The 17,441-nt window shown below is 54.4% G+C and overlaps 1 protein-coding gene across 1 annotated transcript in view; it reads right to left on the minus strand.

The window, feature by feature from the left end:
• Positions 1-17,441, minus strand: part of KRT7 (keratin 7) — a 46,807-nt gene that overhangs the window by 340 nt on the left and 29,026 nt on the right. The window contains exons 2-9 of the mRNA XM_015238147.2: positions 12,242-12,947; positions 10,566-10,777; positions 8,430-8,490; positions 7,102-7,197; positions 5,537-5,701; positions 4,303-4,428; positions 1,840-2,060; positions 349-383 (exon numbers count right to left, since the gene is read on the minus strand). Of these exons, the coding sequence (XP_015093633.2) occupies positions 349-383; positions 1,840-2,060; positions 4,303-4,428; positions 5,537-5,701; positions 7,102-7,197; positions 8,430-8,490; positions 10,566-10,777; positions 12,242-12,556 (1,231 nt within the window). The 5' untranslated portion in view covers positions 12,557-12,947. The remainder of the gene's footprint in view (positions 1-348; positions 384-1,839; positions 2,061-4,302; positions 4,429-5,536; positions 5,702-7,101; positions 7,198-8,429; positions 8,491-10,565; positions 10,778-12,241; positions 12,948-17,441) is intronic.

A 17,441-nucleotide genomic window follows, 5' to 3' on the forward strand; every position in this document is an offset into this window, starting at 1 on the left:
GAGTGAGGCCCACCACCCGAGGCCCCACCCTCCTGCCGCAGCTGCCCATCTCCCTCCCCCCACCCACCTCCCCTTCCCACAACAGCCAGGGCCAGCCCAGAAGGAGCCTCCAACAGTGGTGAACCTCTGGTCCACGCTGCCCCCAGCCCCACCCTGCCCTCTTGCACGGCTCCCCTGGGCTGTTGAGCCTGCCTGGCTGGATGGGAGCATAAGGGTCCCTACTGAAAACTGTCAAAGGGAAGGAGGCTCCCGGCTGCCACAAGGCCAGGCCCTCAGGCCAATGTGCCATCCTACAGACCCAGCCTAGTCTGCACAGCAGAGGGGACGGGCCCACAGCCAAGAACTTACAGATGTTCACGGCTCCCACTCCATCTCCGGTCAACCTGGGGGCAGAGGAAAGACCTGTGAGGGCCTCAGCACTGGAAGAAGAACTCCCACACCCCTCTGTCCAGGCCTCAGGCAGGACTGATGCTCCTTTGCTTTGTCCCCACATGCCCAGCCTTCCTTCAGCCTTGTTACAAAATGAGTGAGGAGTAGGGATGGGGGTTCACTTCAGCCCTCCTGACTACTGGCTACATGACCTGGGGAGTGTCTCGGAGCCTCCATTTCCTCACCTAACTCAGTACCAACCTCACAGGGTTGTTTGTTACTTATAACATAACTTACCTAAAACCCTGGCACTCAGGAGTTGGTCAACAGCAGCCACCTTCATTGTTTATGTGGATGGCTGCCTCCCCTGATTGGACCATAAAATCCTCAAAGTAGGCTGTAGCTTATTGAATCCTGCATCTCCAGTCCCTAGCATGAGATCTGGCACACGGTAATCACTTAATGTGTGTTGAAATAATTAGTGAATTGTTGATTGAGTGAATTCAGCTCCAGCCTGGACTGAGGAGAGAGGGGGAGGGAGGTGGAGTGGCTTTCAGCAGCCTGTGGGGCTGAAACAAGTCTTGTACTGGAAATTAAAAATCCACCCCAGACAGCTGGATACATTTGCTTTTTGACTCACAGCCCCATTGACACCAAGCCCTCGGCCTTCCAGATGCATTTACTCTGCAGAGGGGTAAAGGAGGTCTCCATTTAGTGGAGGGAGGGAGGGAAGTCCATTTATCTCCAGCAGCCCCAAGTCCAGGAAGGGGGCGGAGCAAAACTAAGGGCAAGAGATGGGGATGCTAGGAAGCTTCCAGGCCCCTTGTCTATTGACCAAATGAGTCAACCAATCAATCACAGTAAGTATGAAGGCCCAAGTTCAGAGGTTCCGCGGCTCTCATGAAAAACTTCCTGTAAGACTAGCCCAGTCCAGCCTTGTCTCAGGCTTCAGGTGAGTATGCAGATCTCTCTAGGGACAGGGGAAATTCACCTCTCCACCAGGATCGGGCAATACCATGGGACTTAGCACTCAGTTATGTAGTGAGACACTGACGCCACTAGAACCAGGAATCAGCAGAGCTTGACTGCACACTGGCCCTGTCCCCTCAATTGATAAAACTAACCAGTTTTCCTTCTGTAAACTAGGGACTCAGTAATACCTGACTTGCTCACCTATTCAGGTGTTCTGAGGCTCAGATAAGATGACCCTGCTAATGGCCACACACACCAAAAGCGCTGTTATCCCCTCAACTTTCCCACCCACTAAGCTTTACACCATATGGTCTTTCCATCTAAAAAGTCATCTCATCCAGGGCAATAAGCAAGCATCATCTGTACCCTCCCTACACCTCCCACTCCCAGTGCCCTGCCGAAGAGTGTACGCAGGAAATGCTTGCAGGTGGAGGGATGTTAAGCCCCAGGCCCTACTGAGCCCCAGAGGGATCCCCTTCCCAGCTTCTGTGTCCTCACCTGCTCTCCTCGCCCTCCAGCAGCTTGCGGTAGGTGGCAATCTCGATGTCCAGGGCCAGCTTGATATTCATCAGCTCCTGGTACTCCCGGAGCTGCCGGGCCATGTCCTGCTTAGCTCGTTGCAGGGCAGCCTCCAGCTCTTCCTGCTTGGTGCGTGCATCCTTGAGTGCCAGCTCCCCACGCTCCTCAGCCTCAGCGATGGCAGCCTCCAACTTGGCACGCTGTGGGCGGAAGTGGAGCTGTGAGCTAGAGGGCAGGCCTTACCAGTCACAGCCTTCCTGCCTCCCCATCCTGCAGTCAGCATGTGGGCAACTTGCTTACAGTGGCTTCACTGGCACCAGCCCACTCCCCCAAGCACCACGGAATCCTAAGGGTTTAAGACATAGGTTTTGATATCTAATACCTAGGTTCCAACTCTGGCTCTGCAACTTACAAGCCATGTGATCTTAGAATCAACCCTTCTAAGCCAGTCTCCTCTTTTCTGAAATAGCATCAATCACAGTTTCTACCTCACAGGGATACTGCAAAGTATTAAATGAGATAATATACAAGGCCTCACAGTGTAATTAACATACAGTAAATGTTTAATAAATGCTATTATGATTTACACATGCCCACCACCCTTAAACCCTGGCTGGAGAAGCTCCAAGTCCATGGGATCCTAGTTTAGTCCCCAAATTTCAGGCAGCTGACCGGAACCAAAAGTACCTTCAAAACATGAACCAGTTTGGAACATGCCCAGAACAGGGAGACCTGGAGCATAGAGACACTGCTTGAAACCCTCACACCCCAGATCAATAATTCCCCCGATTTGGACAGGGGTGGTGTGATGCTCAACGGACTTGCAACGCAGCTGCAGCTTCCTGCCACGCCTTACTATTCCCTCTTGTGGCCCATCCCCAACTAGAAGAGCCTGTCCAGTCCTGGGTGGCCTCTTGTCCAGCTCAGAGGGCCACCATCCCCATCCCCAAGCCCAGCGCTCCTACTCCTTCCTTCTCATGACTGTCCTCTGCCCTCAGATCCTTTCCTCTCAGCGCATGCACTCTGCCTCGCTGCCAACACCCCCAATCCTCCCCAGGAGGCTGGCTGATGCCCTCTGCCCCCATCCACTGGTCGGTGCCCTTCCCTGTCACACTGGTGCCCCCTTGGCAGGGCCATCCCACTGCCTCTGAGCCCCTTGATGGTGGTAGACTCCCCCAGCTCCAGGGTGTGGCTCTGCCTTGGCATGGGAAGAGGAGAACCAGATGTGACAAGGGATTTTGGAAATGGTCATTTATTATTCTGTGCCTCCCCTCCTGGCCTGGATGCTGGGCTCGCTGCACCGGTGATTCATGGCCCTGCATCTATGCCAGGAGGCAGCCTCTGCCCTCCCCCTCATGTAAACAGGCCTGCAGGAATCCAAGGGGAGGACATTTCTGGGTAGATCACCCCCACCTCCCAGGCTCTGGCTCACCTGAGACTTAGCCCTCTGAAGCTGCTGCACCCATTGGCTTCTCTCCCTCCCCACTGCAGACCCCTGCTCTGGCTTCGCTGCCCTCCCACCCCCATGCCTTGGCCAGGGCTTGGGGGACCCTTCCTCATCAATGTGCCCCACCCCAGCTTCACAGCACATCCTCCCATCAGTCTGTTATCTGAAACCTGTGCCCTGACCATGAGTGAGGTGCTGGGCAGGGAGGAGCAGTGAACCAGACAGAGACAGGGTCCCTGCTCTTAAGGCATTTTGAATATTCCAGTGGAGGTGGGGGACAATACTTGTTTATACTTAATTAATAAGACTTACCTAGTAAGTCAGTAGTCAATAAGACAGAGAATTTCAGAGAGTAATGAGTGTTTCAGGGAACCTCATACAGACTGCTGAGAGAGATCCCTGAGAAGAGGTCTTCCGTCCTAAAGCCCAGGGGGGAGAAGGGGGTAGCCACGTACGGAGCTGGGAGAACCACATTCCAGGTGACAGGAACACCCAGTGCCAAGGCTCTGAAGCATGAAGATGCTTGGCAAATGGAAGATACAAGAAGCAACAAGAGCACAGCGGGAGAGGGAGCGGTGGGGAGTGAGGTCAGTGGATGGGACAGGGCCTTGCGAGCCACAGCAAGGGACTCTGCTTCCTCCGGCCCCCCGCTCCTAGGGACAGCAGATGACACCCAGAGCTAGGTGCATGAAGAGGGCCTAGTATCAGTGTGGTAACAAATGGTGGCTCTGGCCAGCCAGCCTGAGGCTCCCTCCATGGGCTGTAGGCCCAGCTAGGACCCCTATCCTCCCTTCGGTCAAGCCAGGACCTAGCCAGGAACATTCCGTCCTGGGGAGCTCACACGTGGGCCAGAGAGACTTGAGCTGCACCAGCCTCTGCCTCCAGGGCGGTAGGGGCAGGGCTGACACCCTCGCCCCAGCCTCCGGCTCCTCATCCTGAGCTTGGCCTTAGCTGGCTGCCCTTCACATGCCCCAGGGAGGAGGGCTGGGGCCCACCTGGTTCTTGATGCTGTCGATCTCCGCCTGCAGCCTCTGGACGGCCCGGTTCATCTCCGCAATCTCATTTCGGGTATTCCGAAGTTCATCCCCGTGCTTCCCAGCCTGGGCCTGGAGGGTCTCAAACTGGAGAGGCCACACAGAGAAGGATGGCGGGGGTGGTCATGATTACAGGTGACTCGTCTTCTCCCCACCCAAAGAAAGCCCCAGGTTCTGAGTGACAAGCCCTCCAAGCTTATCTTCCCAGGGAGGGACAGTCTGACTCCTAGCAAGCTTTGCCCGATGCCAGGAGGCCGGACTCTTGGACATTGGGGCGGGGCAGGGCTTCAGTCTCCTCCCAGCCATGACAAGGACAAGGATGACTCCCCGGGCCCATCCCCATTGATCCCGGGGCTCTTCCCATGCCCATGATGTCCCAGTGCTGGAGAGTCACTGGATGTCTCAGATCCTCACCCGTTCACCCCTTGATCAGCACCACCCATTTCACAGATGAGGAGAATGAGTCCCAGAGAAGGGAAAGGACTGCCTGCAGGTCACACAGAAAGTCTAAACCTGGGTATCCTTACTGGCATACCTGTGTTCTCACATGGATGACTTCCTATCTCTGCAGAGACATTCCTTTGTGCTGCTTTTAAACCCTCAGGCTTCCTCCCCCGGGACACTGGTTTACCCCAGCACCCCGCTGCCCATTCCCTCAGCACCTGCACCATCAGCTGCCCTGCTCCCATATGGTGCATGTAATGATTAAACCTGCCTGGTCCAGAGTCCTTGGACCCAGGATTCAGTCCCTGCTCCTCCATTCACTAGCTGTGTGGAGTTAGACAAATAACTTAACCCCTAGGTGCTTCAGTTTCCTCATCTGTAAAAGGGGGCTAATAACAGTGCCCACCTAATAGGGCTGTTCTGTGGGTTAAATGAGTCAGTGTCGGTAAAATATCTGAAACACTGCCTAGCACTGTGCACACTTGCCAAATTTTAGTTACAGTAATTATTAATCCATGTGCATTTCCTCTGCCCTGCCCTACCCCATCAGGCTGGACTCTCCCTGGGCAGGGACCTGGACTTCGCCTCCTCTTCTTCCCAGGACACTGGAGACCACCACAGACTTAACCCTTGGTGCATGTCAGCACAGTGGGACCCAGGCCCTGAAGGCTTGGGACTGAGTGAGGAGTAAGGGAAGCCACCACCGAGGACCCTGCCAGGAAGAGGAAATATTCCTCCAGTGGCGGCACACCTTGGTCTGGTACATGGCCTCAGCCTCCGCCCGGCTGCGGTTGGCGATCTCCTCATACTGGGCCTTGACCTCAGCGATGATGCCATCCAGGTCCAGGGAGCGGCTGTTGTCCATGGACAGGACCACAGACGTGTCTGAGATCTCGGACTGCAGCTCTTTGAACTCCTATAGGGACAGAACAGAATGTCAGGACCTGGGGCATAACTCATTCCTGTTCCCACCCTGGGATCTTTCCACCCTGGGACCCCCCTTCTCATCCTAGGATCTTCCCCATACACTAGAGCAAGAAAAAGGGAGATGAGGCCAGAGTGCGAGGGAGTACCCAGGCAGCAAGGGGCACAGCCCCGGCACCTGCTAAATGGCTCCGCCCAGCCCTGGCTCCCGGAAGAGCCCGTTAGCAACTTCCCAAATAAGAGTCTGGCAGGACCACAGCAGACAAACAAGTGAGAGAGTGTGGTCAACTGTGGTGGCTCCTGGCTGTGAGGTCTCTTGTGAGGGGATCGATCATGAGTGGTGGGTAAAATGTCATATTCCACCTTATAATGGAACCCTCTGCAGCCTTTAAAACTGATGATACAGCTGTATTTACAGACAAGGAAATAAATGCATGATATATCATCACATGAAAAAACAACTGATTCTGTTTCATTACAATATATATTTCTGTGTCTCAGTGTAAACATGCACAGAAAAAGGCTGAAAAGGTAGACACCAAAATGATAAGAGTAGGTATAGGAGGCCTGTTTTCTATTTTCTGCTTTACTTAATGTTCTGGATTTTTTGCAATGAGTATATATTTCTCTTATCAAAGGAAAAGAATTGCATATACATGTATTTAATACACACACCCACACACACACACGTATATAACATATGAAGACTTGCACTGAGACGAGAAGAACCCAAAGTCAGACTCAAGGATCCAGCCCCTGAAATTAACACATGTGGAAATTCTCTCGGAAGGGCTAATGGAGGCAGGATGCTCAGGCCAAGACTCAACTGAAGAGAAATGAGAACTAGTCTGTGATCAGCCTCAAGTGTAATTATGTCCCAGATCAACCAGATGATCGGCCACCCTCTCTTCTGCACAAGGCCAGAGACGCACACTGATGGGAAAGAAGAGGTTTTTAAATCCACATGAGGGAAAGGAGCTGGAAGCCGAGGGCAAGGCAAGGCTGAGCAGCAGAGGAGATGGGAGGGGTGGACAGACAGAGTGGCTGAGGGGGTGGCGTAAACCCTCAGGCACTCCAGTTTCTCCTGACTCAGGCTCCCCTGCCAACCCACCCAGCCACTTGGTTCCTTTCAGCCCCTCCCAATCCCCCTCCCTGGCAAATGGTCATCCCACGTCTCTAGAAGGCCAGTTTTGACTGACTCCACTCTTCTGTGCTGCCCCAGCTTCTCCTGAACTCCTTGCCCACTATAGATTCCTGCATCCAGAAAGATTAAAGAGTAGAGTAAACTCCCCAACACATACCCAGACTGGCCCAGAGGCAAGTGGTGGACCAGATGGCTCCCTGGTTAGGAAATGTAGGACCTAGCATCTCTCCCACCCCTGAGGTCCTCACCTCCTCATAGAGAGTCCTGAGGAAGTTGATCTCGTCATTCAAGGCATCCACCTTGGCCTCCAATTCCACCTTGTTCATGTAGGCAACGTCTACATCCTGGGAGGGGTGGTGGTGAGAAGAGGTAGAGTGTCACCATGTTCTCGGTACACGAATCATTTATCAGGGGCGGGAGCAAGCAAGCATCATCCAGCCCCGACCACTGCCCTACCAAGGAACACACAGCTCCTCCAGGCTGCGGGACGTGCCCACGGCAGGAAGCTCCCTCCATTGGAAGCCTCAGGCTGCGAGATAGGTACCATCTCCACGCATCCCTGGGACTGAGGTGCCTTCTCAGCCCTGATAGTCCCAAACCTAGCACTTCACCAGTTCCTAAAGGCTTTGATGGTTTACACACCCGCCTGGCTCTGCCACCTACGAGCTACATGAACTTGAACAAATGACTTCAACTTTATGAGCTTCAAATTCTCACCAAATGGGAGATCATGAAATCATTCAGACTCGAGGACATTGCTCCCAGAGATGGAAAATCTCCAGCCTAAATATGGAGCTTGCTGCTTGGGTGACACTGAGGCAGGCCGGCCACAGGTAACACCTCAGGTCCAGGTGACACCTAGGCCCCTGCTAGTCATCCTTCCCCGTGGTTAAACTCCTGGGAGGAGGGCTCCACTCATCCCTGAATCTCCAAGGACCCAGCACTCTGGGGAAGATTACATTTCTGTGTGTGGGCTTGGAACACAGAGTGAGTGTGCTTTGAATCAGCATCTTAAGTCAAGCCTCTCTCAGATATTCCTTAGGCCTTCCAACCTCAGCTTGCACACCTCCAGGGATAGGGAACTCACTCTGCCTCAGGGCGGCCCACCCTATTCATTCAGCAAATATTGCAGGCCCACCACACGCCATGCTTACTTTCAATTAAATGTTCTGACCATGATAGAACATTCCCTTATTCGGGGTTGAAATTGCCCTTTCTCATTTCCATCCTGTAATCTTAATTCTAACCCCTCCAAGCCCAGAAACAAGTCTAGTGACTTGCCAGACACACAAACACACACACACACACACACACACACACACACACACACACAAATACACACACAGATATGCACGCACACACACACGGACACACATACACGCACGCGAGGCAGGCTGGACTAGAAGGACCTGGCTCCCAGATCTGTCGTTCTCCAAGCCCATCACTCCCTTCTTGTAGACCCCAGCCAGATCTCGACCACAGGACCCTACTGGCTGCTCAGGCGAGAGGCCTGTGGTCCCTTGTCCCATGTGTTTTCAAACAATGCCCCCCCATCCTACCTGTCTACCCCGCTTACCTTCTTCAACACCACGAACTCATTCTCGGCAGCCGTGCGACGGTTAATTTCATCTTCGTACCTGCAGTGAAGGAGGGCAGTGTGATGCGGATGCAGTTTTGCCTCCATCCACCCCCCATATCCAGGTGTGAACATCTGCCCTGCCTCACCCTCATCCCCTTCTTAGTGACACATCTGAGAAAACAGGCATCAGCTGTGAAACAAAATGTCCCTGACTTTTCCATATGGCTGTTTCTAGGGTTCTGAGTCTTAGCAAGGGATGAGGGTGGGGGAGCAGAGAACATATGCAAATTAAAGGAAAAGGCTGCATATACTGGCAGTGAGAAGGCAAATAATAATCATGCTTAGGGACCACTTCATACAGAGCCCGCACTGTTACGTGTTACCCATGCATTCACTCATTTAATCCCCACAACAGTACTATAACATTGATGCCATGCTCAGCAGGGAAAGGAACAGAGGCACAGTGGGGCAGCGTACTCTGCCTAGTCACTAAGCTGCTAAGCCCAGACTTGAAGCCCAGAAGTCTGACTCCTGAGCCCACATCTTAACCACTACTAAATCCCACTCCCTGAGGGTGAAGAAGGGGCCTGAAGGAGCAACCTTGTGGATTCAGGAAGGGGGAAGAATCAGGCCCCAACTAGGTGGCCAAGCCTCCAGCCCCACTCCCACAGCCGCACCCCCCATCCCTCTTCCTCCCAAGGAGCCAGCCTGCCCATAGGAGGACTTTGGCAAAGCAAGGAATAGAGCAAGAGAGCAGTGGGCCTGACCCAGGATTTATTTAATGACTCAAAAAAGGTGTCTGGAACAGGAACTCAGCAGTGCCCACGAGCTGCTAAAGTAGTAGCAGGCACAACGTGGGGCAACCACGGTAGGGAGCAGGATGCTCGGGCAGGCAGAGGCCCTCTAGGAGCCCAGATTCCCAAAGTCCCACTCCCCCATGTCCTCTAGAACAGCTGTGAAAACATCCACGAGGCCGTCTGTCCTGCCTGGGCGCCTTGCCGCTGGGCCCAGAGGTGTGCAGAGAGGAGCTCCCCAGTAGCTGCACTCAGGACCCTTTCCTGCATCCCCTTCCAGGTCCTCCTTCAGCCTGAGCCTGGAGCTCAGCCTGGCCTCCCAGGAAAGCACTCTGTGTGGGGGGAGTTGTATGTACACACGCGCGCGCACATATGCACACCTACGCATGCACACCTGACAGCAGGGGCTCACCGGTTGCCCCAGGACTTCCCAGCCCTGCACCTGTCTGGTTCCACCTGCCGCAGGATTAATCCTGTTGACTGTTGCCCTAGGGAAGTCCAGGGGGAGGGGGAGGCACTCCCTGCAGAGGCCTTTGTTTGTTCTACCTCCAGGCAGAGCCAGTGTCCCTACTCAGGCTTAGTCATACATCCCCGGGCAGAGCACAGAGCTCACTCATTCCCCCAGAGTGCCCACTGGGCAGGGATGCCCAGCCAAGTCTCAGGCTTTGGTGTTTGTTCAATGAGAACAGGCACCCCAAAGGTCTGTCCTCAAAACCCAGTGTTCCCAGCCTCTGCACTCCCTGCCCCTCCTCACAGCCTCCTTGCTGGTTCCTGCCCAGGCCAGACCCACCCCCACAGCCATGGCTCACAGTAATCATTCTCTCTGCTTCTTTCCATCCCAAGTTGGCTCCAAGTCTCCTCCTGGGAGTCAGAGGCCACAAAACAAGCCCCAGCCCTCCCGGTGATCTGCTAACGTGAGCTCGATCAAGCCCCTGAAACTCTGGACTCCCATTCCTCACCAGAACAAAATGGAGCTGTTCTAGAATAATCTAAGAGTTGTGCCCATCTGTCATAGGACACCTTCTGCCCTGCCCTCTCCTGGGCCTTGGTCAGGCACCCAAAGGAAAGTGCCGATCGGGCCGGGCTGAGATATTTTCACTGGGAGTAAAAAAGTCGGGAGAAAGACCAGAAGGACTTGAAAATAGCCCCCAGGAACAGAGAGAGAGGAGAGGCAGGAAAGGTGTTAGTCAAGCTCTTCCCTAGTCAAGATCTTCCCTTTAGGAGACCCAGCAGCTGCCACCCTCTGACCCCCGACCCAGAGAGGATTTGCAGAGGGTCAGCTGAGAGGGGCACATCGGCCCAGGGCATAGATGTCGCAGGTCGCACTGGGGGGCAGTACTTATTCTTGAAGTCTTCCACAACGTCCTGCGTGTTCCGAAGCTCCACCTCCAGGCGGCCCCCATCCAGCTGCAGCGTCTCAAGCTGCTTCCGCAGGCCGGCAATGTGGGCCTCAAAGATGCCCGGGAGGCGGCTGCTCTTGGTTGACTTCTGCCCCTGCAGCAGCGCCCACTTGGTCTCCAGCAGTTTGTTCTGCTGCTCCAGGAAGCGCACCTGGAAGGGGCAGGGAGGAGACAACTCCTGAGGGGCAGACCTCACCACCCGCAGCGGGGTTTGGAGGGTCTCCAGCCTCCCAGGAGAGTCCACGCTCCCACTGGCTCTTCCCCCAACCTGTGCCCCCAGCCATTGACCTCCTCCTCCAGGAAGCCCATTCTGAACAGGCCTCTCATTCAGGACTCTCTGTCTCAAGTGTCTCCGAGTGTGTCCAGGGCTTAGGTCGACCTGGTCATTGACGTGTCCCCACGCTTGTTCTTTAGGGTCTCCTCCCTCCTCTGCTCCCCATCACATCACAGGTGATGGTCTCCATCTCCCCATCTGAAGGGCTGCCCCCTTCCTGTCTGCATCCTGAGCCTGACTCGGCCCCTCTCCCTTCAGGCAGGGACCTCATCTCTTCCTCTCTAAATATCTCCCCTTCCCTCTTTCTCCAACAAAGCCTCAGGACAGGACGCTTTAATCAAGTAATGTAAATGAGTCCTGGTTATGTGCCCCTAACCACCCAGGAGCACCCAGTATGAGTGGTGGTGGGAAGCAAGTCTCCTCAAAACCAGCAACTCAGGCAGCAGGCCCCAGGGCTGCAGTTCAGCAGCAGGGGAGGAAGCCGGGGCTTCCTGCAGAGGCTGCAGCAGAATCTGAAGGATGTGTACGGTCTGAGGGGTAAAAGACAGGAGGATACGGGGGACCAGGGAAGCAGAGGGGTAAACAAAGGCAGGAGAGCGAAAGCCTGCTCTATGCCCAAGAAGGAGGCCCTGGACAGGGGGGCCCAGTGGGGCTAGCCCTTAGTTTTTGGGTCCAGCTCCACCAGTCTGTCCCCCTAAGCTCCATCCCTCACCCCTTTGGGACCTAAATAATAAGGGAAAACATCTCTTAAATGACCCTTCCCCGGGATCCCCTCAGTGCCCCCAGATGAGATCTCCAAGAGCAGGTATAATCTCACTTCCTACCACCAAAAGGAGGCTGGAGGACCAGATAGGTGGGGCAGATGAGTCTGGGAGCCTCCCTCCTTCCAGCTCTTTATTTCCAGCATCTGCTAGGTAGTAGCTTGTGGGGTGGAGAGCATCTCTGACTCCACAGCCCCTCTCTAGAGAGGGGAGCCCAAATAAGAAGTCCTGGCCCTGGCATCTGGAGAGCCCAACTTGACTCAAATTACAAAAACGGCCCAAGAACCCCAGCTGGAGACACAGCTCACCAGGGCAGCTGGGCAGACCCAGACACACATTCCGGGAAGAAAAAGCAGGGCGATTTGGGCAGCTTGCTAGAAGAGAGGGGTTGGAGACTTAGGGGAACCAAATAGCCATAGGGTTCTTGGGGAGGTTATGGTCCCTGATACCGGCGTAAAGAGAGCCGGCACCAGCGCTGCCAGGGCCTGGCCCACGTGCAGCATGGCGGGGCGGCTGCTGGGGCCTGGGGCCTGGGGCCTGGAGCCCGGAGCCTGTCTCCAGGCAGTGCCGGCCAGCTCACCTTGTCGATGAAGGAGGCGAACTTGTTGTTGAGGGTCTTGATCTGCTCGCGCTCCTCCTGGCGCACCTGCTGGATGGAGGGGTCGATGTCCACCTGCAGCGGGGTCAGCAGGCTCTGATTGATGGTGACCTCGCGGATGCCGGCGCCCACGGGGCCCCCGTAGGATGAGCGCACGGCCACGCGCGGCCGCGAGGCGCCCAGGCCGTAGAGGCTGCTACTGCTGCTACCGAAGCCGCCGGGGCGCACTGAGCTCAGGCGCACCTGGGTGCTGCGCCCCGGGAAGGCGGCGGAGCGGGAGCTGAAGTGGAAGGACATGCTGGCTGGGCTGGGCTGGGCTGATCGGTGGGCGACTGGGGACCGAACCCGCTGACCTCCGCAGACTCGGCCCCTTTTATCAGCTAGACGCGGGCGGATCAGCTTACACAGGTAGGGGCGGGGCTGGCCGCCGGCCACCTTTCTCTGCCTGCCCGCCCCTCCCGGGACCGAGCTTCCGCCCTCTGCGCGGTCCCCTCCAAGGCAGCCCAGGCTTTCGGTTCCAGGCGGAACTGTCTAGAGTAGGGAGGAGGGCCGTAGACGCCAGACCCTTTGATGCAGGCGAAGCAGAAAGCTGAAGGAGACAAGTGGTCCCAGGCGATCCGAAACGGGTTCAATCAGGGAAGGCTTCCTGGAGGAAGCTTGGGGAAAGGGGTGAAGAATATCCAGAATCCTGAGACGAAAGCGAAAGCTCAAGCCGTAGAAGATTGGGAGAAGGGGTGGACCAAATGTTCTAGTCTAGGTTTCAGCCCCTAGTCCCCTTCCCAGGCTACTTAATGCCAGAAAGGCGTTCCCTGACAGCCTCCCTCCCAAGTCCAGCTCCTCCTTGAGACATCAGCTCAGTTCTTGAGTAAGCTGACCCAAGGGTGGGCCTGGCCTAGCTGGTTTGCCTGGCCACATGCCCCTCCACCTCGTTTCCATATAGAAACTAGGCAAAACGGGGCCCCACTTCTTGCCCCTCTCCGCCCCACTCCAATCTGAAGCCCAGAGGCCCCTGGTAATGGTTACCCTGGGCCTGAACTTCCCCCCACCCCCAAATCACATTCCTGTCCATTTTTTTATTTGACTCTGGAGAAGGGGACACCTGTGTGTATTTGGGACGCTACATGTGAAGGTATATACACTTCTCTGTGAACACACCTGCAGGCCCTGAACTTCACTGGGTGCACACCCAAGATGTGTGTTTACGTCTGTGTTTGCATGTCTGTGAACGTATTTCTATAAGCAGGAGTCTGTATTCAGAGGCAGGGGCATAAGTGTGCCTGGATACACACTTGCACACTTTTGCACGCATGTCTATGCACTTGCTTGTGTTTGCACTCAGACACTCCTCCCCACCCCACGACCCCTGCCCTTTTGCTGTTTAAAGGTCCCCAGCTCTCATCATCTCCCCCACCTGAAGCCACCACCAAACAATTCCCAGCAGTTTCAAACTGAGCCCAAGATGGGGATAAAAGTTGTCCTGGAACCGGGACCACTGGACCAAGACAGCTAAGCACTGGCCTCACTTCCCAGTAGCCTCCAGCCACGAGGGCCACACCCTCTGCCCAGCCCTGTCCCCATTTCGCTCGGCTAGAGGGGCAGCCTGAGGAGCTTTTGGAAAAGACAGCCAGCTGGACTGTCCTCTAGCCCCACCCAGTGAGCTAGCAAGGTGTCACCTCAGACCAAGCCCTTGGGGGCACCCTGGGTGGAGGAGGGTGGGGACAGAATGCCATCCCTGGTTTTCATTTCAGTTAGACAAAGACTAACGGGCAGCAGCCCCTCTCAGTGATCTCAGGAGAGATCCAGGCCCCCTCCCCTTCCTCGCCTCCATATTGGTGTTGGGACAGGTCAGGCCAGAAGCCGAGGGATGCCCAAAGAGAACTTCAGTGGTGTTGGCTGGAGTGTGTGTGTGTGTGTGTCTGTGTTTATGAGAGAGAGTGAGAGAGAGCAGAGAGAGAAATTTAACCTGGAATTCTCAGGTGTAGCTTAAAAAGCATACAGATTTGGCCCCATGCTATTGCAGTCATGGGAACCAGCTCCTCCCCGCCCCTAACCCCCAAGCAGGCAAAAGAGACCAACTATTTAACTTCCACACACCGCACACTATCATTTACACACACACTCATACACACACACACATAAACATATGTACAAGTACACACCACATCATTCCCACACATATGCACACACACGAACACACACACATGCACAATATGTCATTCAGATAGACACATACCACATCAGATAGACACATCACACATGCACCTACACACATATGTACCACAACACACACACACACTCACGCACTCCAACGTCCTTACCCATCAGTGCCCATCCTCAGTTCTTTTCCCACTACTTCCCGCCCCAGCCTCTAGCCCTCCACCCACCCCAAACCTACCCAAGTTCCACAGCTGGTCCCTTAGCTGCCCCGCCCCCACCAGCCACCGCACTGGCAACCCCCACTTTATCTGCCCTCGAGAGGCTGCTTCCCACCCAGGCCAGGAATTCCTCCAACTCCCCCCCACCCACTACTGCTCCCCTAGAGCCTGGCCTGAGAAATCTTTGGCAGACCACTGCTGGTAACCCTGAGTAAGTCACTGCCCCTCCCTGGGCCACAGTTTCTCCACCAGAGATAAAAGCCCCAAGTTCAAGGGGAGAGGGGGCTGGGAGGACACTGCAAAGGAGAAAAGTCTGCAGGCTTTTCAGGCCTGGGCCGCAGCCTTGCCTCCAGCCACATTTCCCCATTCCAGACCCACCCAGTATCCGCCCCTCGCCTCTCCATCCCCTCCCTCAAGTGTTCCTGGCGGCTCCAGCCTTCCCCAGTCTCCTCCTGGCTCTCTATTCTCAGGCTGGCACCAGGAACCCACTCTCAGTGCCAGGCTGCACACAGAAATACCCCCTCTGGAAGGCTTCACCAGGAGCTGTCCACACCGAGAGGCAGGGCCAAATTCCCAGTCCACAAGAGTGCCCCATCCAGTGGTTCATCTGAACTCAGTCTCCCACCAACCCATGCCTCTGCTGGCCTCCCAGAGACCCCCTTAGGGGATTAGGGAAAGAATCTTGAGATGAATTCATCCCCCAAACCTTTCCCAGTTGCCCTTCCCTACCCAGAGGCTCACTCCCATCTCTGTAGAGTTCTGTCACTCACACATACGTACACACACGCACACGCGCACGAGTGACAGTGCCATACACACTCACGTGTATGCACTCCCTGCCTGCACCTAGCTATGAAAAAACAAGCAGCCCCAGGTCCTAAGGCCCCCTTGGCTTCAGTAAACCTGCCCAGACATCGCGGTCCTACAGCCCTTGCAGATGGAACTGGCTGATCCTCTCCTGAGAGGTGGGGGAGACATTCTTTCTGGCTCCTGGAGGCTTTCAGAACCATTACTCACTGTCCATCCCCTAAAAACACGTCCTCGGATTCCTAGAGGAAAAAAAAATGTTTAAGATATGATTTGTTTTCATTATCTTGGAATTCCAATGATTGCGATCATAACAACAGCCATTTAACATTTCCCCACGGCATGTAATACTTTAAAAACAAAGTCAAATGATGAAACACAAAGAAGCAACATCTATGACAGGCAACAGGCTACTTTCCAGAAGAGACAAATCCACAAGGAAGAGACAATGCAAGCAGAAAAGTGAGCAACAGACATGGACACTGTCAGCCGGCGCTTACGTAGTACTGACTTTCCATGTTCCTGGCCCTGTTCTAATCGCTCTGCAATAGTGTATGTTATTATCTCATTTGAAGAGAGGAAACTGAGGCACAATGAATTTAAGCCTATTGTCACATGCCCAGTGTGTAAAAAAGCCAAGATCCTCTTCAGAGGGCAAGTTGGTGGTAGCTATCAAAATTAACGGCATTTGCCTTTACCCTCAGTAAACAAAACACATCAAATGAAGACACTTGTCCTTGACCAAATTCTTCCACTGCCAGGAACTTAGCCTACAGATGCTCTCACCAAAAGTGCACACATGCGTGTGGTCTCTGCCACCATTATTTTATATTCACGAAAAACAGGAACAACATGAATGCCCATCCGTGGGATGTGACTGAATGCATTGAGCTACATACATTCTGAGGAATGCTATCTGTTGAAAAGAATGAATTCCTTTATATACTGATTGAAATTTTACCTTTATATATTCATTGCCCAAATAACTGTAATTTTTAAAAATCCTAAGAGCCCGATGCCATCAGCTATACCATGTCTACCCCCTCCCTTGTCGCTGGTCCTTGCGGGCCCCACAGTCACCTCCCGACCGCCTGGCCACACCCTCACACTCACCAGGGACTCTGGCACCTGGTTCCTGGTGTCCTGCTCCACCCTGGCACCCTCACTCTGCAAGCACATGACCCACTCAGCAACTTAGCCTGGTCATTCCTTAGCATTCTTCTTCACTGAGAAGAATCAAAGCCCTCTGATCAAAACTCTTACCTTCTTTTCCCCACCCACACTTACCTCCCCACCCATCCTTTTCTCTCCCTTCAGGATCTGAAGACAAATTGTCTCTCCACCTGCGCCCTGAATGTCAACCTCCTTTGCCTCTTCAGATATAGGATTCCATTCAGCAGCCACCACTTCTGAACACTGTCACCCTTTTTCTCTTGTTCTCCCTCCCCTCCCTCCAACTGCCTTCCCGTTGGTCTGTGTGCACTTTTATTGGAGCTGGAGTGCTAGAAGCCAAAGGTCAGTGGGCCTAAGTCTGAATGGGGTGAGGAAGTGGAAACCATGCATGCAAGAGACAATTTCTAATGGAGTTTGGCAGTAAGAGGAAGTGAGATGGGAAAGTAGGTTGAATGGAAAGCAAACTGCAGGAAAGGATTATTGTAGGATAAGAGACCTGAGCGTGTGTGTTGGCGGAGGAGCAAACGGGCCACAAAGAGAGATGTTGAATATGAGAGGAGAAGGGGGCACTAATTAATGAGGGAGGGGGTGGGGTAGAGGAGGGGTTAAGAGTGGAGGGGCGGGGGGCGTGTTCAGCCCTGGTGCAGAGGAGAAACCCCTCTACATCTGCGGCAGGAAGGAGCTACAGGTGGTATCTAGATATTCAAAGGTGGGCAGAAGTGGCTAGTTCAGAGAAGTTTCTACAGACTCTAAGAGAATGGCTATTTCTGCTTCCAGAACAGCGTTCTGTGGGGCCGTCCTGACCAAATGCCCTACCTGATCATCCT

Source organism: Vicugna pacos, chromosome 12 (genome assembly GCF_048564905.1).
Source record: "Vicugna pacos chromosome 12, VicPac4, whole genome shotgun sequence".
NCBI classification, from domain to species: domain Eukaryota; kingdom Metazoa; phylum Chordata; class Mammalia; order Artiodactyla; family Camelidae; genus Vicugna; species Vicugna pacos.